The sequence below is a fragment of the Coffea arabica genome, chromosome 6e (genome assembly GCF_036785885.1).
Source record: "Coffea arabica cultivar ET-39 chromosome 6e, Coffea Arabica ET-39 HiFi, whole genome shotgun sequence".
Lineage (NCBI taxonomy): Eukaryota > Viridiplantae > Streptophyta > Magnoliopsida > Gentianales > Rubiaceae > Coffea > Coffea arabica.
In genome coordinates, this window is record NC_092321.1 from 44,808,371 (window position 1) to 44,832,258 (window position 23,888).

General features: G+C 39.4%; 1 protein-coding gene across 1 annotated transcript in view; it reads right to left on the minus strand.

The window, feature by feature from the left end:
- Positions 1-4,891: 4,891 nt before the first annotated feature.
- The window catches only part of LOC140009894 (uncharacterized), a 38,666-nt gene continuing 19,669 nt past the window's right edge, over positions 4,892-23,888 (minus strand). Inside the window, exon 4 of the mRNA XM_072056229.1 lies at positions 4,892-5,160. Within this exon, the coding sequence (XP_071912330.1) occupies positions 4,892-5,160 (269 nt within the window). The remainder of the gene's footprint in view (positions 5,161-23,888) is intronic.

Genomic DNA, 23,888 nt, shown 5'->3' on the forward strand with positions numbered 1-23,888 from the left:
AGGAAGCCGACCAAAGGTACCTGCTTGGGTTTATGCACTGCATCATCAACAGATACCTGATGCGACTGAGGTGGTTGAAGGTACGGTTCCTGTCTTCCACCGTTTAGCCAAGATTTTAATTGATCCGGGTGCAACACATTATTTTGTAAACCCTAATTTTATGAGTGGAATAGACTTGAAACCAATTAAGTTACCTTATGACTTGGAGGTTAGAACGCCTACTAGGGACCAAAGTTTAATCGCTAATTTGGTATATAGAAATTGTGAGATCTGGGTTGGAGAACGTAAATTACTGGCCGATTTGATAGGTTTAGCAATTAAAGGGTATGATGTGATCCTAGGAATGGACTGGTTTGCCCGTTTCAATGCTCAGTTGAATTGTAAGACGAATATAGTAGAATTGTGTATTTCGGGAGAGGCAACCCTGAAATCGGATGTAAGGGGTAGATTAGCCTCATCTACACTTATCTCAGGAATCCGGGCTAGAAAAATGTTAAGTAAAGGAGTTTAAGGATATTTGGCTTTTCTAATCAACACTCCTAGTGATAAAGTGAGATTGGAGGATATGCCTGTAGTGAAAGATTACCCGGATATTTTTTCCGAAGAGTTAGAGTTCTTACCCCCGGAAAGGGACATAACTTTTAAGATTGATGTGACTCCGGGAGTAGCACCTATCTCTTAGACGCCGTATCGGATGGCTCCAGCCGAATTGAAGGAATTGAAATTGCAATTACAGGACTTGTTGGAACGGGGCTTTATAAAAGAGAGTGATTCACCGTGGGGAGCCCCAATCTTATTCGTTAAGAAGAAAGATGGGAGTTTGAGGTTGTGTATAGATTACAGAGGCTTAAATGATGTTACTATTAAGAATAAATACCCGTTGCCCCACAATGATGAATTGTTTGACGAATTGCAAGGGGCGGTATTATTCTCGAAATTGGATTTGAGACAGGTTTACTATCAATTGAGGATTTTGGAGAAAGATATACCCAAGACTACTTTTAACTCGAGGTATGGACACTTTGAGTTTGCAATAATGCATTTGGATTGACCAATGCACCTGCCGCTTTTATGGATTTGATGCACAGGGTCTTTAAGCCTTATCTAGACCAATTTGTGGTGGTGTTTATTGATGATATTCTGGTGTACTCTAAGAATGTGGAGGATCATGAGAAACACTTGAGAATTGTTTTGCAAACTTTGAGGGAACACCAATTGTATGCTAAGTTTAGCAAGTGTGAGTTTTGGTTAAAAGAAATGACTTTCTTGGGACACATAATTTCTAAGGATGGGATTAAAGTAGATCCAAGTAAAGTTGAAGCTGTTTTAAAGTGGAAACGACTGGAAAGCCCTACTGAGCTTAGAAGTTTTATAGGGTTAGCAGGGTATTACCGGAGATTTATCCCGGATTTTTCTAGAATTGCTGGACCCATGACTGAGTTGATCAAGAAAAGTGGAAAGTTTATATGGAGTCCTAAGTGTGAAGAGAGTTTTCAAGAATTGAAAAGACGTTTGACACGAGCGCCTGTACTAGCTCTACCAAATGGGAAAGATAGCTTTGTGGTCTACACATATGCTTCTAAAGAAGGCTTGAGATGTGTTTTAATGTAAAATGACAAAGTGATAGCATATGCCTCTAGGAAATTGAAACCTCATGAAAGAAACTACCCGACTCATGATTTGGAGTTAGCGGCGATAGTGTTTGATTTAAAGAAATGGAGGCATTATCTGTGTGGAGTAACATTTGAGGTTTTTACTGACCACAAAAGCCTTAAGTATTTGTTTTCTCAAAAGGAACTGAATTTAAGGCAACGTAGGTGGATGGAATTTTTGGAAGATTATGATTGCACTGTCGCGCCCCACTTTTTGATGTTGTGTGTGGTGTGTGAGTAGTGGAATGTGAATGTGTGTAAAATGAAAAGTAAAAGGCCATGGGACTTGAGAATGCGACGATTTGGCCAAATAAAGTTCAAAAGGGGTTTTTTTTTTTTTTTTAATGAAAAACGGAGTCGCCACTTGGTATAGAGTTAGGGTGTACCAAGTCACCCAAAAAGTGTTTTTCTAAAGGAAAGGTAGAAAGAAACCCCTTTTAAACGACTCCTAGTCCACGTAAACCAACGAAAAAGGTTCGGGAGTCACATTTGACGAAGGGGAAGGCAAGGATAAAAATCCAAGGCACCCCTTCGACCTAGCCAAGGCTAGTTGCGTGATTTATCCCCACCTTTCCCAATTTTTCTACCCAAGATATGTATCGCGTGTTGGATATGACTATATGAATGCAAGAACCTAGACCTAGGGGGACATGGGGGAAATTTCTCTTCCAAGGTTGAGTGGTGCCAATCACATTAATTGTGAAGCCCAATAATGATCCTTTGGAGAGGTCACACATAATTCTAAATGACGTAAAATGAGTGGAATGCATGTCATGTAAAAATGTGAGTTTGTGTGAAGTATAAAAAAGTGATAAAAATAATAGGATGTAAGTGGAGGTGTGCCAATGTATTTACAAGGTAAGGTGAGTAAAGAATGATAATGTGAAAATAACATAAAGTGCATGTGTGCGAATGGTATTATATAAAGTGTAAATGTAGAAAAGAGATAGAATATAAAGTAAGTGTATGTGATAGTGAATGAATAAAATGCATGAATCCTATAGGAATGCATCAAGACGGGAACGGGGAGTCCTAACTTTGTGACTTTACTCTTCCCTTTGATTAGAAGGGAGAACTAGCGTGCTAAGGCTATTTGCGGAGCCACACTCGCTCGTTTCCCTTGTCGAAAGGGGACTCTCAAGCAAATGTACCCTATAACTAGCATGAGATGCAAAAACCTAAAAATGAGGGGAAAAGGGGTTCGAGGAGCATGCCAAATGATAAAACTAAGAAAAATGCATGACATGTAGTGAACATGCAAATATGCACTATCGAAAGGGACGGCCTATTGGGTCTAGCGTTGAACTAGCCCTTTCTATGAATTCCTACTAGCATTGGACTAGTGGAAACGGAACAAAGTACCACAACTAGCGTTGGACTAGTGTGGTGACGAGAAAGGGGGCCACAACTAGCGTTGGACTAGTGTGGTGACGTCCATTCATCCATCACATTCATTCATGATTATAAAAAGCGAGTAGACATGCGAATCACTTATAAACACGTAGCACATAACACTTAGCATGCTCGACTAAATGCAAGAACCTAATAAAGCACTTAACGCATAACACATAGGCATGCAACCAAGCTAGTGAATCTATTACATTTGCTAACTAAAACAAAAGGGGAAGGGGAAAATGGACCAAATTGCTCGCCAAGCCCTATCTATTACAAGCCAAGAGGTGTACACATACCCCATAATGAATAACTTAAATAAAAGTAAAAATGAAATAAATACAAGGAATTAAGGAAAGGCAAGGAAGGCGAAATAGACATGCATATTCACATAACACGTAGGAGCACGTAGGGTCAAATGAAGTGCAAATAAGGGATAGAATGTACCTCCCTTGAATCGATGCTCTAACGAAGTGCAATTATTAAATTACCCTCCAAAATAATAAAAAGGTCAAGGTACCAATTTATTTGGGAAAATTAAAGAAATGTGCAAAACAAAGTTCACTTGATCATAAAGCCCCTAAAGTCATGACTTAAGTGCAATTGACAAAGCATGGTAGTTAATTGAAGCAAATAAACAACGATGAAATTGCAAAAATTAAAACTACTAAGGATCAAATTGATGAAATTATTCAATTGATTGGGCCATAGTGAAGCAAAAGAGAACTTGGGGGGTCAAAGTGCAATTTCCAGAATTTATTTCATGCATGCAACGAAGGCAAAGTCTTCTTTACTTCTGCAATTTTCGGCTGCCACTTCCGTAGCTTATAGCAACCCAGAGAATACACAAAGTTCATTGTTTGCCAACCCAACTCACATGAATCCCAAATTGTCAACTTTAAGCAATAACTATCTATCATTAGTGATCCCAACAGAGAGTATTCAAGCAAGAAAACCAGGACAAAAACAGCAGAGGTTCTCAACCTTTGTTCAAAACTTCAAACCAGAACATTCAATAAAAACGTGCTAAAAAACTGAATCACAAAGCAGCCAAAATATTAGACATCTGTACAAGGATTTTCAAGGCAATCATCACACAATCCATGAAGATGCTTGCTGCAAATTCCTACAACTAATTCATGCAAAGTGCATGCAACCCACGTAGATTATGCTTCTGCAATTAAAAGGAATGAAGCCGGCTGCCCATTAGCTTCTAAACTTGCTGCAATTTGTATTCAAAAGCTTTTACAATCTCGTGAAACCTTCGGCAAACATGACACATACAAGGCTTTAATCCATTTCCAATTAAACAAGGCTAAACATCTCTTTAAAGTGCATTTTTTTTGTGGCAGCAAACTAACGACTTTTTATTCATGAGTTCTCAACAAGAAATCCCAAAACAAGATTTTTGAGTACAACCTACGGGACTTGCAAAAACAACAAAAACAAGTATTCACAATTAGCTTCCTTGTCATTTCTTGGTTCGAACAGAACCCACCCGACCCATAAAAATGTATCAAACCCAGCAAAACAACAAAAAACTGCATCATGAACCAGAAAAGGGCTAGATTTCTTGAACTTTTACGTGCAAACAGGTTGGAAAAGAAAGGAAAGTGAGGGAGGATTACCTCTTAACGTTTTATGGAGTCGAAATCTTAGGAGCATTTCGCAAAGGGATGAGTGAAATCCACCAGAATATTGAAGGAAGCGAGTTGCAGCAGAACCAGGGTTGATGATGCAGCGATTTTATGGCCAAATTCGAAGTCTTTCCAATCGTCTTTTCAACAAAATTTATGAACGAAAGCTCTTCCTCCAGCTACATAAATGGTGTAGAAATTCAAAGTTCCTCAAGAGAAGCTATGATGAAAGAGTAAAATGCCCCGAAATATGGCTGCAGAACCAGCCTTTCCCACCGCAGCTTCAACCTCCTCAGTCTCCAGGCAAAGAGCCACTCCGCCTCCAACTGTTTTCACTGGCGCACGGGAGTCATCAGCGGTGAGGTCAGAGACGAGGAAGGAAAAAGAACCCAGCTTGAGTTCAGCGGAGAGAAGGAGAGGAAGCTCCTGCTCGGCCTTCCTCTTAGCTCCAAGGCTCCATCTTGCGCAGCCTTTCTCTCCTCCAGCCCGTCATCAAGAACCTCCTCTCTGTCGTTGTTTCCTTTCTCCCTTGTTCTTCAGCCGTTATCCCCTCTCTCGGCCTCTCTCAATCTTTTCCCACAGCCCAGCCGTCATCAAGAACCTCCTCTCTGTCGTTGTTTCCTTTCTCCTCCCTCTCTCGGACTCTTGCCCAGATTTTCCCTTTCTTTGTAGCCGACCACTCTCTCTAGTCCTTGCTCCCCCTCACAAAGCCTTTGCTATCCTGTTTTTTTAAACCTCTCTCTCTTGCGGCTACCCTCTATGCAACTCCCATCATCCAAACCCTTTATCCTACGGCCTCTCTTTTCTCCTTGGTTTTCTTTCTTTTCTTCTTTTTTTCCCACCGCCCGTAACATCTCTCTATCTCTCAAAACCTAGCTATCATTCTAGATTCCTCCCCCCCCTCCAGGTGTCCTAGACACCTGGCCTTTTACAGCTCCAAATTTCATCTCCAGGACCTCTTCCAATCTCATTTGCAAGCTGCGGCAAAAAACGCAGCTTTCTGCATTGCCGTGACCTTTTGTCCCTTTTTTTTTTTTTTGAAAAGTAAGACAACATTGAATTTAAATAAAAACGACTAAAGCATATTTTTTTAAATATTTTTCCTTTTCTTTTTGAGAAATTCTATGCTAGAAACTTAAAAATAAAATAATAACATGAAAAACTAAAAGTAAAAAAAAAACTAATTGTGACAAATAAAAATAGAACAAATAAAAAACGAATAGTAAATAAATAATAAAACACCAAAAATTTGGTGTCTACAGTTTGCCCCTCTTTGTCTGAGTTTTGAAAAAACTTGAGACAAAGAAGTAGACACCAAACACTTACCTGTGTTATTTGGCTGCATTAAACTTGAACGACTGACACTCTAGAAATGAGGATTTCCCCCTTTTGACAAAAATTCTTGAAAAGGGACTGACCCAGACAAGAAAATTAACCAGAAAATTTTTAATCAGGACTGACCCGAGACAGGAATTTAAATGGGATTGACCCACGGGATAGACCCGGACTGAAATGTAAATGGGGTAGACCCACGGGATAGACCCGGACTGAAATGTAAATGGGATAGACCCAGACTGAAATGTAAATGGGATAGATCCACGGGATAGACCCGGTCTGAAATGTAAATGGGATAGACCCACGGGATAGACCCAGACTGAAATGATAGACCCGGATAGAAATGTAAATGGGATAGACCCACGGGATAGACCCGGACTGAAATGTAAATGGGGTAGACCCACGGGATAGACCCGAACAGAAATGTAAATGGGATAGACCCACGGGATAGACCCAGACTGAAATGTAAATGGGATAGACCCACGGGATAGACCCGGTCTGAAATGCAAATGGGATAGACCCACGGGATAGACCCGGATAGAAATGTAAATGGGATAGACCCACGGGATAGACCCGGACAGAATTTAAACGGGACTGACCCGAACAGAATTTGAAACGGGACTGACCCGAACAGGAATTTAAAACGGGATTGACCCGAACAGAAATTTAAAATTATGGGACTGAATTTAAAATCATGGGACTGACCCGAATAAAAATTAAAAAAACATGGGACTTGCCCGAACAAGCTTTTAATCATGGGACTGACCCGAATAAGCTTTTAAGCATGGGACTGGCCCGAATAAGCTTTTATTCATGGGACTGACCCGAATAAGCTTTTTAATCATGGGACTGACCCGAACAAGCTTTTAATCATGGGACTGACCCGAATAAGCTTTAATCATGGGACTGGCCTGAATAAAGTTAAAATCATGGAATGCACGCTAGTGGGACTGACCCACGGCTAGCGGCAGGGTAAAATGAAAGGCGCACTAGTGGGACTAAACCAACGGCTAGTGGCGGTACAAAATGAAAGGCACACTAGTGGGACAAACCCAACGGCTAGCGGCGAATGCAAATGAAAGGCACACTAGTGGGACAAACCCAACGGCTAGCGGCGAATGCAATTAAAAGGCACACTAGTGGCACAAACCCAACGGCTAGCGGCAAAGCAAATGAAAGGCACACTAGTGGGACAAACCCAACGGCTAGTGGCGAAAGCAAATGAAAGGCACACTAGTGGGACAAACCCAACGGCTAGCGGCGAATGCAATTAAAAGGCTCACTAGTGGGACAAACCCAATGGCTAGCGGCGGATGCAAATGAAAGGCTCACCAGTGGGACAAACCCAACGGCTAGCGGCGGATGCAAATGAAAGGCACACCAGTGGGACAAACCCAACGGCTAGCGGCGGATGCAAATGAAAGGCACACTGGCGGGACAAACCTCACGCTCCAGTGGCTGTGAAAATGAAAGGCTCACTGGCGGGACTAACCTCACGCTCCAGTGACTGTGAAAATGAAATGCACACTGGCGGGACTAACCTCACGCTCCAATGGCTATGTAAAAAATGAAATGCTTACTGGCGGGACTAACCCATGTTCCAGTAGCGATGAAAATGTCTTGACAATCGGACAGTGGGATCAAACCCGAGCCTGCCGTGATGAACTTGATTTGATTTTTTGATTTTTGGATTTTTGGATTTTTGATTTTTCCTGACTGAGAGAGACTTGTCGAAATTATTTGCCCCAGTGTAGGGCCCTTTTCCCTTCTTTCTTCTCTTTCTTCGGCATCGGCCTTCCACAACTCAGAAGCTCTTTCGTTGATTTCAACTATGAATACCTGCATAGGGGCTTGCCAAAGTATGACATGCACTTGAATTATTTTTGCAACTACTACTCATGGAAAGAATAGCGTGATTGATTTGAAAGTCTTGCTTGAATCTTTGATGAAATCCTCAAATGAACTATAAAAAATTTGCCCCAGTGTGGGCTTATTTTGCGAAATCTTGCAAATAAAAATTTTGCCCCAGTATGGGCCCATTTGATTGCAAAAATTGGTTTGGATGCCTCTCCATTTATTTGAACAAAGTAAGAAACTGTGTTTTCTGCATAATGTGAAGAAAATTGAATGTCTTGCTTAACTCATACAGAAAATTTCATGATGAATTTCTCAAAATAATGCCAAATTACAAGAGATTTCTTCCTTACCTTAGCATCGAGGCTTTGGGTAATGGGCGTTATTTCTGATTTGGAAATGGGAGGTCAAGATTTGTCTTATTCTTTGTGCCCAAATGGTGTGTAATCCCTTCAATACCACATCTTAGTGAAAGCAAAGAGTTTGTCACCCTTATTTCTTAAGAAAACTTAGTCAACGTATAAGCTTCATGGGCTTGCAAAATTTCGGGTAGAAATGATAGCTAAACATGTAAAAACTGGTTATACCCTTATGATCACGAATGATTGATGGACTTCTTATGAGCATATCCTCACTTTGGGTTGTCATGAAGGAATAAGTCAACGATGGACTTTATTAGCTTGTAATTTGGTTTGAAAACGATAGTTAAAAGATAAGTCTTTCAAGGACATTGCACCGAAGATCGCATTTTCCCAAAATTACCCCTATTCTGAACTCAAAGATCCCAGACTTTGTTTGTATTTCTCAGCATTCACCAGAGACTTTCAGCATCAAATCTTTTTGCATTTTTCTTTTGCATTCGCTCTCTTTTTCCTTTTTCAAAAATGCCCTCGCGGGGTTTCACATGAAGAGCAGTGTCAACCTCACACCTAATCAATTCAGAATACAGCTAAAATTTTCCGGCATCAGAAGTTTTCTTGATAGGGCCATTGCAAAGAACAGAAGTCAGGGCTTTCGGCTTTTGTAATGGGGTCAGGTGGGGTGCTTAGAAAAGTTAAGGCTTGAAAGCGGATTTCAAAAGCGGTTTGAAAAATCTGAGATCGCATTGTTGCGTCAACCCTATTTTAGGGTTAAATCAGAATCTGCCCCAGTTTATGCTCACTTGAGGCTTTTTCTCTTTCATTTCCTTTCTTCTTTTGATTTTTCGGCTTTCTGCCATTCTTTTGAACTTTCACGAAATTTGTCCCAGTTTATTTTTAACTGAGGTTCTACTTTCCCTTTTTTGTCTTTGATTTTGTTGCTTTTCACTTTTTCACTTTTTGAAACTTTTCCTTTTTTCAACTCAAACTTGCCCCAGTGTGGGGTTTGCGATTCTCAGGGGTTGCCAAATGAAGTATTTTATTCTGAAGGCTCAAAAGGGATAACTAGGGATAGAATGCTTGATTGGAAAAGAAGATGGCCTGACTTGTATTCCGTTCCTTACAATAACCCTGAAAGGAAACTTTCATTAACGGGAAATTTTTGGCATGTATCTGAATTAACTGATTGAGGAAGACCCTTGTTCATCCATATGTGTGAAACATAGGCGATCCACGCGGACAAAACTCTTCCTTTTCTTTTTTTTTCAAAATTGGAACCCAAGTGGAATCAAATTTCCCCAACTTGCGGTTCTCTTTCCCCTTTTTCTTTTCCCTTTTTTTCAAAATTCCCCAATCTCCTTCCCCAATGTGGGGTGCGATCATATGTGCACTCGAAAAAGAACCACCAATTTTTGCTCAAATAGGGATGCAAGGGGTAATCAGTGTTTAGGTTGTAGAAACGACGGCCAAAGCGTCATTCTTACACTTCATGACAACCAAAATAACGAAATGGTCGTTGAGAATCCATTCCCCTTTTAATATTTAAAATTTTTCAATGTAGGGTAGTGATCATTAGGACTCTTATTTGAAACGAGATTGTTCTTTCAAAGGCTCAAATGGGAGAACAAATGATAAAATGTGTATAGGTAGAGAAAAGAATGCTCGAAGTATCATTCCAAATTTCCCAGACAAACAAGAATAATGCACATTTTTGCTTTCACTTAGATGTGATTGAATCAAATTAGACACCGCGGATATTTTCAAGCAAAAGTTGCCCCAATTTATCAATCAATGTGACTGACTTTATTTTGGGATTAAGTGCGGGAGAAAAAGGTATCTCATGGGCCTTCTGAATGACCTCTTTCAATTTTTGAGCACTCTTATTGTGTAGCTCGGATCAGCAATCTAGTGTACACAAGGATTTTAGAAAGCATACACTTGCGAATTTTCAGGCTGGAGGTCGAAAAAATCTCAATTCGGTCGTATTTCTTAAAATTCATCATGAAATCTCCAATGAGCAAAAGAATGAAATGTACATGAATATACACAAAACAATAATTGTTCAAAACTTTATTACTAACAAGATTAAAACAAAATTTGTCGATCAACAATGAGAAGAGAGAAACTTGTAAAGAGCTCCACATATACACTTTTCATCTCATTTTCTTTTGGAACAAAATGTATTAACAAATCAAATAAACAGAATTTTCCTTTGAAAAAAAAAATAATTACAAAATCTCTCAGAGGCTTTAGCGTAGAGCTTTCAGATAGATCAGTTATGTTTTCATTGTAGGATCTGCTCAAGAATCACACAATACTTGCAATTTTGACACTTTATTAGATCAGAAGTGTCATCAGATATAGAAAAATATTTTCCCTTTATTGGAGTATTTTTACGAATGCAGGGGAAGGGGGGAAAACAAAACAAAAGAAAAATACCCTGAGTTAGTAAGCAAGAATATAAAATCGATATGCATGTCTTATGGGGGAACCCTTTTTGTGCCAAGGGTAGGCCTAGCATGAAAATGCAATCCTCCAGAGCAGGCACTATACAATACCTGATGGATCCAATCAGCTTATGGGGTGAAAAATGATTTGAAAAAAATTTGGCCCATTGGAATGAGAAGAGACGTTTGTTAAAATGAGGACCTCGTCCGAAGGGATTGATCACTTTTGATCGACACAAGAACTTGCAAAAACGCACGGGTTTGACCTTGACGAACTTCCTATCGGAGAGATTGGAATTCGTTTTGACAACTTTTCTCAGTGAAGCACGGGTCAAAACTCCGACTGGTCAAATGACTGGGTGCAATGGATGCTTTTCTCAAAATCGACTAGGTTTTCCATTTTGAAATTCGACATTGAAACCCTAATTGGTCAAATGACAATTTATTAAAAATCGACCGGATTACCCTAAAAAGGGAAACAGGTCAAATGAATTGAATTTTAATTTATCCAAAATTAATCAGATCACCCTAAAAAAGGGTAAATTGATCAAATAGATTGAACGAAACTTGATTTATTCAAAATCGGCTCGATTGCCCTAAAAATGGGTAAATTGGCCAAATGAATGATTTATTCAAAAATCGGCCGAATGACCCTAAAAAGGGTAAATCGGTCAAATGAATTGACGATTTATTCAAAATCGATCGGATGACCCTAAAAAGGGTAAATTGGTCAAATGAATTGACGATTTATTCAAAATCGACCCGGTGACCCTAAAAAGGGTAAATCGGTCAAATGAATTGAACGAATCTGATGACTTGAATTTATTCAAAATTGATTGAATTGACCCAAGAATGGGTGAACTAATCAAATGAATTGAATGAAATTGGTGATCTTATTCAAAAATCGACTAGATTGCCCTAAAAATGAACAAATTGATAAAATGGACTGGATGTAATTGGTGAATAAAATAGTCCAGTTGATTGAATGGAATTGACGGCTTATGGCGATGCATTAGTCTATGAACCTTCTAAAATCAAATTTTGGCCTTAATTTATTTTTCGTCTCAATAGCGAGGAATTATTTGTGAAATTCTTCAAATTAATGTCCTCTTCGCAAGGGATTTTTACCAATTTTGATAAAGTGGCCAAAAAGTGATTATTAGACGCTCATATTCCAAAGATCGCCCCATGAAAATGATCGGATTCCACCTTACCTTGTGCACTACCCCTTTGGATGGTACAAAATGTAAACGTGCAAATCTCCTTGGATTAAGTATCCGAGACACAAGGTGGCTTATTCCTGACACGGGATCCCCTAAATGGCATTCCCTTTCTAGGGTTTATGCATGATGCCATTTTATTAAAGCAGTAAAATATGCAATTCGAAATGAAACATGACCTAAAGGACCCTTTATTACGCCAAGGTAGGCTTAGAATGCTATGCAATTATTAATCTATGAATGCAATATCCCAAAATCTTTAAACGTGCAATAACCTCTCTACGAGGGTAGGTTCTAAAAGAAGGTCATGCCAGACCTCTTATTTGCTAGGGTTTGTGAATGCAATGGGGACACAAAACCAAGAAAAGTTAGTTCAGCCAGATAAATACACATAACACATTGTAGCAACGAGACAAAGCAATAATAATCAAAGACATAAAGCAATAAAAAGGGGTTGGATCCCTCCCCTCGTGAATCGTGTCCCTAATAGGGTAAGGCAGACTCTACCCTAGGTAAACTATCATGGATGCATGAGGTATTGGCTCACTAATGCAGCTAGACTCGATAGGTTTAGGTCCCCGAGCCTTCAGACTTGGAAACCAAGGGTCATCAATCCCAAGGTTCTTTGTCGGTGGCTCGAGCGATTCCCCAGACATTGCTACGCACACATCGTGTCACGGCTACATGTCATGAGTGAATCTATCAAAAATCCTCAATCTTCAATTAAAAGCTAAAGGCTATGAACCCAAAGCTTAAAATGGAAGATTAAGTGACTCCTCGGATCATGCTACGCACACATCGTGTCTCGATCGCAAGTCCAAGTGAGTCGCCTAAAATCCTAATAGGGTGGAGTGGCGTGACAAGCCACTAAAAGAAAAATAAAAGAGGGGTGACAAATTAAAGCGTATGCACGTATGCTAGTGCTCGTTTGGAGGGGAGGGATCAAGAACCAACGCGAGGCTCTAGGGTACATCCCCCACCCAAATGCAATGCAAAGCGCGGAATAAAACATACATCCAAATAACCAATCATACATACGTGAGTGAGGGAATAGTTTGATACGTGCGCGAGGCGAAAAGTCCTAAAATAGAAAATGCAACCCTAATATCCAAATGCAATGCATAAAAAGGGTAGAAAAGGGAAAAGAATGGCCAAATCAAATGCTTGGACCCACTTAGGAAGTCCCCAGTGGAGTCGCCAATTGTCGCGCCCCACTTTTTGATGATGTGTGTGGTGTGTGAGTAGTGGAATGTGAATGTGTGTAAAATGAAAAGCAAAAGGCCATGGGACTTGAGAATGCGACGATTTGGCCAAATAAAGTTCAAAAGGGGTTTTTTTTTTTTTTTAATGAAAAACGGAGTCGCCACTTGGTATAGAGTTAGGGTGTACCAAGTCACCCAAAAAGTGTTTTTCTAAAGGAAAGGTAGAAAGAAACCCCTTTTAAACGACTCCTAGTCCACGTAAACCAACGAAAAAGGTTCGGGAGTCACATTTGACGAAGGGGAAGGCAAGGATAAAAATCCAAGGCACCCCTTCGACCTAGCCAAGGCTAGTTGCGTGATTTAGCCCCACCTTTCCCAATTTTTCTACCCAAGATATGTATCGCGTGTTGGATATGACTATATGAATGCAAGAACCTAGACCTAGGGGGACATGGGGGAAATTTCTCTTCCAAGGTTGAGTGGTGCCAATCACATTAATTGTGAAGCCCAATAATGATCCTTTGGAGAGGTCACACATAATTCTAAATGACGTAAAATGAGTGGAATGCATGTCATGTAAAAATGTGAGTTTGTGTGAAGTAAAAAAAAGTGATAAAAATAATAGGATGTAAGTGGAGGTGTGGCAATGTATTTACAAGGTAAGGTGAGTAAAGAATGATAATGTGAAAATAACATAAAGTGCATGTGTGCGAATGGTATTATATAAAGTGTAAATGTAGAAAAGAGATAGAATATAAAGTAAGTGTATGTGATAGTGAATGAATAAAATGCATGAATCCTAAAGGAATGCATCAAGACGGGAACGGGGAGTCCTAACTTTGTGACTTTACTCTTCCCTTTGATTAGAAGGGAGAACTAGCGTGCTAAGGCTATTTGCGGAGCCACACTCGCTCGTTTCCCTTGTCGAAAGGGGACTCTCAAGCAAATGTACCCTATAACTAGCATGAGATGCAAAAACCTAAAAATGAGGGGAAAAGGGGTTCGAGGAGCATGCCAAATGATAAAACTAAGAAAAATGCATGACATGTAGTGAACATGCAAATATGCACTATCGAAAGGGACGGCCTATTGGGTCTAGCGTTGAACTAGCCCTTTCTATGAATTCCTACTAGCATTGGACTAGTGGAAACGGAACAAAGTACCACAACTAGCGTTGGACTAGTGTGGTGACGAGAAAGGGGGCCACAACTAGCGTTGGACTAGTGTGGTGACGTCCATTCATCCATCACATTCATTCATGATTATAAAAAGCGAGTAGACATGCGAATCACTTATAAACACGTAGCACATAACACTTAGCATGCTCGACTAAATGCAAGAACCTAATAAAGCACTTAACGCATAACACATAGGCATGCAACCAAGCTAGTGAATCTATTACATTTGCTAACTAAAACAAAAGGGGAAGGGGAAAATGGTCCAAATTGCTCGCCAAGCCCTATCTATTACAAGCCAAGAGGTGTACACATACCCCATAATGAATAACTTAAATAAAAGTAAAAATGAAATAAATACAAGGAATTAAGGAAAGGCAAGGAAGGCGAAATAGACATGCATATTCACATAACACGTAGGAGCACGTAGGGTCAAATGAAGTGCAAATAAGGGATAGAATGTACCTCCCTTGAATCGATGCTCTAACGAAGTGCAATTATTAAATTACCCTCCAAAATAATAAAAAGGTCAAGGTACCAATTTATTTGGGAAAATTAAAGAAATGTGCAAAACAAAGTTCACTTGATCATAAAGCCCCTAAAGTCATGACTTAAGTGCAATTGACAAAGCATGGTAGTTAATTGAAGCAAATAAACAACGATGAAATTGCAAAAATTAAAACTACTAAGGATCAAATTGATGAAATTATTCAATTGATTGGGCCATAGTGAAGCAAAAGAGAACTTGGGGGGTCAAAGTGCAATTTCCAGAATTTATTTCATGCATGCAACGAAGGCAAAGTCTTCTTTACTTCTGCAATTTTCGGCTGCCACTTCCGTAGCTTATAGCAACCCAGAGAATACACAAAGTTCATTGTTTGCCAACCCAACTCACATGAATCCCAAATTGTCAACTTTAAGCAATAACTATCTATCATTAGTGATCCCAACAGAGAGTATTCAAGCAAGAAAACCAGGACAAAAACAGCAGAGGTTCTCAACCTTTGTTCAAAACTTCAAACCAGAACATTCAATAAAAACGTGCTAAAAAACTGAATCACAAAGCAGCCAAAATATTAGACATCTGTACAAGGATTTTCAAGGCAATCATCACACAATCCATGAAGATGCTTGCTGCAAATTCCTACAACTAATTCATGCAAAGTGCATGCAACCCACGTAGATTATGCTTCTGCAATTAAAAGGAATGAAGCCGGCTGCCCATTAGCTTCTAAACTTGCTGCAATTTGTATTCAAAAGCTTTTACAATCTCGTGAAACCTTCGGCAAACATGACACATACAAGGCTTTAATCCATTTCCAATTAAACAAGGCTAAACATCTCTTTAAAGTGCATTTTTTTTGTGGCAGCAAACTAACGACTTTTTATTCATGAGTTCTCAACAAGAAATCCCAAAACAAGATTTTTGAGTACAACCTACGGGACTTGCAAAAACAACAAAAACAAGTATTCACAATTAGCTTCCTTGTCATTTCTTGGTTCGAACAGAACCCACCCGACCCATAAAAATGTATCAAACCCAGCAAAACAACAAAAAACTGCATCATGAACCAGAAAAGGGCTAGATTTCTTGAACTTTTACGTGCAAACAGGTTGGAAAAGAAAGGAAAGTGAGGGAGGATTACCTCTTAACGTTTTATGGAGTCGAAATCTTAGGAGCATTTCGCAAAGGGATGAGTGAAATCCACCAGAATATTGAAGGAAGCGAGTTGCAGCAGAACCAGGGTTGATGATGCAGCGATTTTATGGCCAAATTCGAAGTCTTTCCAATCGTCTTTTCAACAAAATTTATGAACGAAAGCTCTTCCTCCAGCTACATAAATGGTGTAGAAATTCAAAGTTCCTCAAGAGAAGCTATGATGAAAGAGTAAAATGCCCCGAAATATGGCTGCAGAACCAGCCTTTCCCACCGCAGCTTCAACCTCCTCAGTCTCCAGGCAAAGAGCCACTCCGCCTCCAACTGTTTTCACTGGCGCACGGGAGTCATCAGCGGTGAGGTCAGAGACGAGGAAGGAAAAAGAACCCAGCTTGAGTTCAGCGGAGAGAAGGAGAGGAAGCTCCTGCTCGGCCTTCCTCTTAGCTCCAAGGCTCCATCTTGCGCAGCCTTTCTCTCCTCCAGCCCGTCATCAAGAACCTCCTCTCTGTCGTTGTTTCCTTTCTCCCTTGTTCTTCAGCCGTTATCCCCTCTCTCGGCCTCTCTCAATCTTTTCCCACAGCCCAGCCGTCATCAAGAACCTCCTCTCTGTCGTTGTTTCCTTTCTCCTCCCTCTCTCGGACTCTTGCCCAGATTTTCCCTTTCTTTGTAGCCGACCACTCTCTCTAGTCCTTGCTCCCCCTCACAAAGCCTTTGCTATCCTGTTTTTTTAAACCTCTCTCTCTTGCGGCTACCCTCTATGCAACTCCCATCATCCAAACCCTTTATCCTACGGCCTCTCTTTTCTCCTTGGTTTTCTTTCTTTTCTTCTTTTTTTCCCACCGCCCGTAACATCTCTCTATCTCTCAAAACCTAGCTATCATTCTAGATTCCTCCCCCCCCTCCAGGTGTCCTAGACACCTGGCCTTTTACAGCTCCAAATTTCATCTCCAGGACCTCTTCCAATCTCATTTGCAAGCTGCGGCAAAAAACGCAGCTTTCTGCATTGCCGTGACCTTTTGTCCCTTTTTTTTTTTTGAAAAGTAAGACAACATTGAATTTAAATAAAAACGACTAAAGCATATTTTTTAAATATTTTTCCTTTTCTTTTTGAGAAATTCTATGCTAGAAACTTAAAAATAAAATAATAACATGAAAAACTAAAAGTAAAAAAAAAAACTAATTGTGACAAATAAAAATAGAACAAATAAAAAATGAATAGTAAATAAATAATAAAACACCAAAAATTTGGTGTCTACATGCACGATAAAGTACCATCCAGGGAAGACCAATGTAGTGGCCGATGCTCTAAGTCGCCAAGTACAAGTGGCCGGATTGATGATCAAAGAATTGCACTTGTTAGAGGAAGTTAGTTATTGGAACCCTAGACTTGAGCCGAGAAAAGTAATTCTTAGGAATATTGTAGTAAATTCCACTTTGTTGGAACGTATTAAAGAAATTCAGGAAAAGGACCCTGAAGTACAAAAGTGGATGGAGAAAGTCAAAAAGGGAGAAAAGTTGGATTTTATCTTGGGATCAAATGGTATTTTGAAGTTTCGAAATCGGATAGTGGTGCCAAAAGATGAGGGACTTAAGAAGAAAATCTTAGAAGAGGCACACCGATCGAAGTTTACGGTACACCCTGGAGGGAATAAAATGTACCAAGACTTGAAGAGACTGTATTGGTGGGAGAGCATGAAGAAGGAAATTGCTCAATTTGTCCAGACTTGTTTGACTTGTTAACAAGTAAAAGCCGAACATCAGAAACCATTGGGACTTTTGCAACCTTTGGAGATACCTGAGTGGAAGTGGGAGAATATCACTATGGATTTTGTATCGGGATTACCAAGGACACAAAGAGGCCACAATGCTATTTGGGTGATAGTGGATAGATTGACCAAATCGGCTCATTTTCTGCCGATTAATATGAAATACCCATTGGAGAAGTTAATTAAATTGTACTTGGATGAGATTATTAGGTTACATGGAATACCTGTAAGTATTGTGTCCGATAGAGATCCAAAATTTGTTTCAAGATTCTAGCAAAAGATGCAAGAGGTGTTGGGGACTAAATTGAACTTTAGTACCACTTATCGTCCTCAAACCGATGGGCAATCTGAGAGGACAATTCAAACCCTTGAGGACATGTTGAGAACTTGTGTTCTGGATTTTGGGGAAAGTTGGAATAAGTTTTTGACATTGGCGGAATTTGCCTATAATAATAGTTTCCACTCTTCGATTCAAATGGCTTCGTATGAAGCACTTTATGGTCGGAAGTGTAGGTCTTCGATTTGTTGGGATGAAGTAGGTGAACGAAAGATCTTAGACCCAACTACAGTGCCTTGGATCGAGGAGGCTAATGAGAAAGTAAAATTGGTACGCCAGAGGATTCGAACCGCACAGAGTCGTCAAAAGAGTTATGCAGATAATCGGAGGAAGGACTTAGAATTTGCGGTTGGAGATCTAGTATTTCTTAAGATTACACCTCTGAAAGCAAGTTTAATGTCTCGGAAGGGAAAGAAGTTACAACCGAGATTTGTAGGACCTTATAAGATTATCCAATGCGTGGGAAAGGTAGCATATAAGTTGGAATTGCCGCCGAGTCTGTCTCGAATTCATGATGTTTTCTACGTGTCCATGCTTAAGAAGTATCATCCAGACCTTTCACATATTTTACAACCAGAAAGTATAGAGATTGATGAGACTTTGACCTCTGAGGAGAAACCGGTAAAACTTCTGGATAGGAAGGTGAAAGAATTGAGGAATAAACGGATACCGTTGGTAAAAGTTCTTTGGAGGAACCACGGGCTAGAGGAAGTGACCTGGGAAGTTGAAGAAGCAATTCGAGAAAAGTATCCAGACCTATTCGCAGATCAAGGTAAATTTCGAGGACGAAATTTTCTTAAGGGGGAGAGGATGTGAAGACTCACAAAATTTATCTATTTTAAACTCCTAATTCTAGCTCATTTAATTATTTATTGGGCCAATTGCCCCGAATACTATTTTCTAACCTTTTTAGACCTAATCATATGGATCTATAGTTTAGTTATATTTTTAAAGTGACTTGTTTCAAAATTTAATTTTTGAAGGTTCGTTAAGTGAAAATAGTGAATACGCAATTGGAGTCAATAATTGATTTGAGGATACAATAAACTTGGAAAATTGGAGACTTGTACATTAGCCTTAAAATAGGTATTTTTATGTTTAAGTGTCCAAGTGTTAGTTAGTTATACTATCGTTATAAGAATTTCTTGAAAGTTCCACTTTATCGCGCACAAATCAAAAGTACGCGTTTTTACGCGCGCGATTAATTGAGGGACTTAAGACCATTATTTTTAGACCATTGAGAGTGAATAATAATAGTATGAAAATAAGTGCATTAGAGATATAGTGCACAAGTGAAACAAACTCGAGAGGAATCGAGAATGAAACGCGCGCGTGCGCGCGCAGGGAGAGGATTGACTTTTGAACGAATCGTAGCCACACATTAAAGCTTCTCTTGGAAGTTTCATTTCAGACCAAAACCTCTCTCTCTTGCTCTCTTCTGGCCGGCCACCCTCACGAAGAAAACAACCAAGTTCTTCAACTTTTCCTTCATCAAATCTTCACCATTTCATCTAAAATTTCACCTACACTTAGCTAACCACTTGGAGACCACCTCAAGCTAGGAAGAGAGCTTGCTTTTCGCGGTTTTGTTGAGCTTCAAGAGGCCGAAAATTTCTGCTTTGTTCATCAAGAGAGTTAAACCATGATCAACTACAAGAATCTTAGTTTATAAAGACTATTTTGCACTTATAAGCTTATATAATCATGTGGGTAGCTTTATTTATGTTGGAAAGTTGTTGTGTGGGTTTTATGAACTCCCACTATGGCTTGATGGACTGATTTTTTGTGTTTTGATGTTATTAATGTTTGATTAGTGTTTAATCTAGTGGAAATAGGTTGTATTGTTGAAGGAAAACTCAAAGGAAGTGATGAGAGAATTTTTTCATTTCTGCCCCTGTACATGCCGTGGCCCTTAGAGCAATTTTTTGTGGTTCTAATGACTTGTTTATGATGTATACATGTTGTGTGGGTTGTGTAGAAAGTTTCATCAAAAAATTTCGGGATTTGGATGAGTAGATGTTCAGTTTTCGAAAGTCTAGTAAAACTGGAATTTTCTCGAAACTGCTCTGGCAGTGTTTTTCAAACGGCTATAACTTTTTGTTCCGATGTCGAAATAGAGTGCCGTTTGTAGCACAGGAAACTAGACATTCCCAGATTTCCATCGGTATAATATATACATTCTGATTCCACCTGAGTAGTCTATACCAATAGTTTGAACATGACTGTCCTGTTTCGCAGCTACACTGGGAGCTCTGTTTTGAGCAGCGAATTGATGCTCAAATATGAGCTAGCTGTGGATAGATTTTGAAAATGATTTCTTCTAAGAAATTGTAGATTTTTTAATATAGTTTTCAATGCCACTAACCATGCTCAATTCCAAGTTGAATTGAGTAAGTTGTGGCCGAAATCCGAAACTGACTCAATGATTTGAAACCCTCTTTTTGGCTAGTAAATGTCTAAATCTTGATTGGAACTTGTTGTTTCCAAATTCTTGGTGTTAATCACCAACCAAATGCATCCTGGATGTTTCTTAGACACTACCTACACAAAGGGACCATGTTTGAGACATTTTTGTTGGCCAAACGTTTTGAAAACGGAAAACTCATGTACAAGGCAGATTTGCCTCAAAAATTTGGAAACTTTGGTGATCTGGTTAACCAATTTTCCGTGCGTATTTTTCCATGAAAATTGATAGAGGAATAGCTCTCATATGATAGTATAATACTGCCATATTTGGTGCCATTCTGAGTTCATTTCGATGCTCAAACAAAGTCCCAAAGTTTGTAAATTGAACCTGGAAATTTGCCTAACCGTCTCAATTTTTCAGCAAATTTGAGCCACTATATCTTGGTGCTCAAAACTCCGATTCTTGTTCTGCTTATTTTGTTTTAAACTTTGATTACAACTATAATTGAGTTTCAAATCTGAGGGCTAGTTCAAATTCTGTGAATTTTGCCGAATTTCCAAATTTGGCGAAAAACCAACCTCAAAACTGTCTTGCAAGCCTAAAACAGTAACTTTGAGCCAATTTTTGAATACCTTCCGTTGGGAATAATGGGAAATTGTATTCTAGGAACTTTTAGTACTTTGGAAGAAGTTTCCAACGGTACCAAGTTTTCTAATTTTGGACTTGTAATGAGTGAGATACGATTTTTCAAAAATCTCGTATCAAAGCTGAAATTTTGAAAATTTAAGGAAATGGAGTTTTTCGAATTCTCCTTTTCCCCTTGATATCACTTGAACGTTTTATACTTGATTTCGAAGATGAAAACTCGATTTCTCTTGTGCTTTAAAAACCCCACTTTTGAGCCTTGATTCGCGAGTAATTTAGGCTCGCTTTCGTGAAATTTTCTTAGATTGTACAAGTGTACAATCATTCGTGATAATTGGGGTTTATACATGATAGTTCACTATTAATTGCTCAGGCTCGCACGAGGACCTTCAAGAGGATCCCACGGTGAACGTCTGAACTTCAAGTGACATTTCTTCCTTGTTTACTTGGTGAGTGTCAAGTGCATGATTACTTGAACTCCTGAATACTTGATACATGCTTAATTGCTATAATTGTTTGGAGATTTTGAAAATAGAGGCGAGTGTATACTTTACCACACTCGTTCTTATTTGAAAAGAATGACTCATGATTGACATGAAATGAATGAATTATTAATGACTTGATTGAATGGAATGAAATGATTAAATGCTTGAATGAAATGAAATTGTATGCTATGGCTGCATACGTCGTTGGAGTGAATCTCCTCGACTCTCAAATGTACATGGGGGACGCCCAAATTCATAGGCCGACCTTGGGACTCGAGCCGGCATGGGTTTGGTCGGGAATCTCGGTGAGCCATGAGAATAACATGATAAGCTTGATCTATTGAAGAGATCTTGCTTGGCCTACTCGTGCAGTAGCGCCTTTATCGTCGTTCGGGCCCGGTGGGGGGGTTTGTAAGGTGGACGGACATGAGAAGTAAGTGGAGTTCTATGGATTGGAAATATCGACCCGGTTGACGGTGAGTCATCACGGGAAGATATACGAATGAAATTTGCAAAATAAGTGGAAATTAGCTCCTGAGAGCTACAATATCCTTGAATTGTTTCTGTTTACTTTTCTTGCTCGAATTATTATTTATTGCAATATGATTGCTCTACTTGTTAAATTGGGATTGTTACTTGAACAACGTGCCTGCATGTGTGTTCTTGGCCTCACGAGCGTTTTGCTCACCCTGTAGTTTTGTTTTCCTTAATTGGAAAGGATCGAAAGTGAACCTCGGAGAAACCCCTTTTGAATGAACTTTTGTATTAGAGTTTTCAATGTACTTGGCTAGACTCTGGATTATTGCATATTTTGGGGATTTGATGTAACTTTTGGATCCGATGTAAGGATTGGATAATTGTTATATATTGTTAAGTTTGAAAGTTTTCCACACTTTCTTTCTTTTACCATCATGATGGCTGGTATTTCATTAACCTTGAACGGGATTTGTCTTACCCTTTGGTTCTCCTTAGGGAGAAGTGGGGGCGTCACGCTGTCAACCATAGGAATATAGTATCAAATCCAGTAGAACACTACTTAACGCTGATCTCCATCCACTGATCATCTCTTTCACTGAGACCAAACGCCAAATATAACAAGAGGGGTAATACTCGAGTATACCAAATAAGAAACACTATCCATGGTTTGTCAATCTTCTCGACCAAACCCTTGCTGGCACTATTCAACCAACTAGCCAATGGGATTTGGTTTTGGAGCCCCAAGTAATAGGATAGCCAATGTGGTAAAGGCACACAATCAACTTTCAAGTTAGTCACGTGGTGGAGGCTCTAGGGTAAAACACCCAATGCTCAAGTATTGCATGTCACGTGTTCAAATCACTTGTAAACAAGATAGGAATCCTTCCTTTACCTAAGGCAGTCTAGCCTACCCGACCTTGCTAAAGCTGGCCTCGAATGGGGTTACAGCGAAGGGCCCAGTTCAGCCAATGCAATAAAGTACGTATCAGGTCTACATTCATGCACATACATATTCAAGTCTGCATTCAAGATCATAGAATTCAAGTTCACGAATGTCTAGCGCGATAAAGTACACACTCACCAATGCAATAACAAGTCAAGATATCTAGCAATTTCGACCAACAAGTCACATGAAGCATCAATCAAGTAAATCTCATGGTCCTAACATGCAGCTGGAACACTCACCAATTAATCACAATCTTTTCACTTCAAATCCTAGTTCTTCTTCTTGGACATTCTCAAGTCCCTGTAATCGGATATTATATCAAAAGTCTATCAACTCAAAGCCAATATAAATGAGAAAAGTGGAGTTTCAAATCTTCACTTAGAAGACACATCAATTTACAGGTTTTACCCCTAATATAGCTTCCAAAATTGCAACCTTTTCTTGTTCAAATCAAGGGGAAAAATTGCGTGTATAAGAGATCAATGTTTCAAGTATAATATGGAGCAAGAACATGTCGATGCCAAGAATTTTGAAGAAAACGAGACAAGATTCTTGAGATTCAAAGCTGGAAATTTCAAGCAAATCATTTTCTTCCTCCCAACCTCTTTGTTTTGGCTCAAATCAAACACACATGTGTGATGATCTTGATCCCTGTCTTTTGATATTTACAAAATAATTGGATATTACTAATCTCTTTTCAATAAGAAAACTTTTCAGCTCTGAATCAATTTGATTCAAAGAACAATTGAAAGAAGATAAAGAAAGATGAAAGCTATCAGACGCTCACAAAGACAATACCGGACATCTGATAAACAGTGCAGATCATATCGGACACAAAACATTTTCACCGGACGTCCGATAGAAGTGAGATGATCTTTCAAACTCTTTGTCTGCT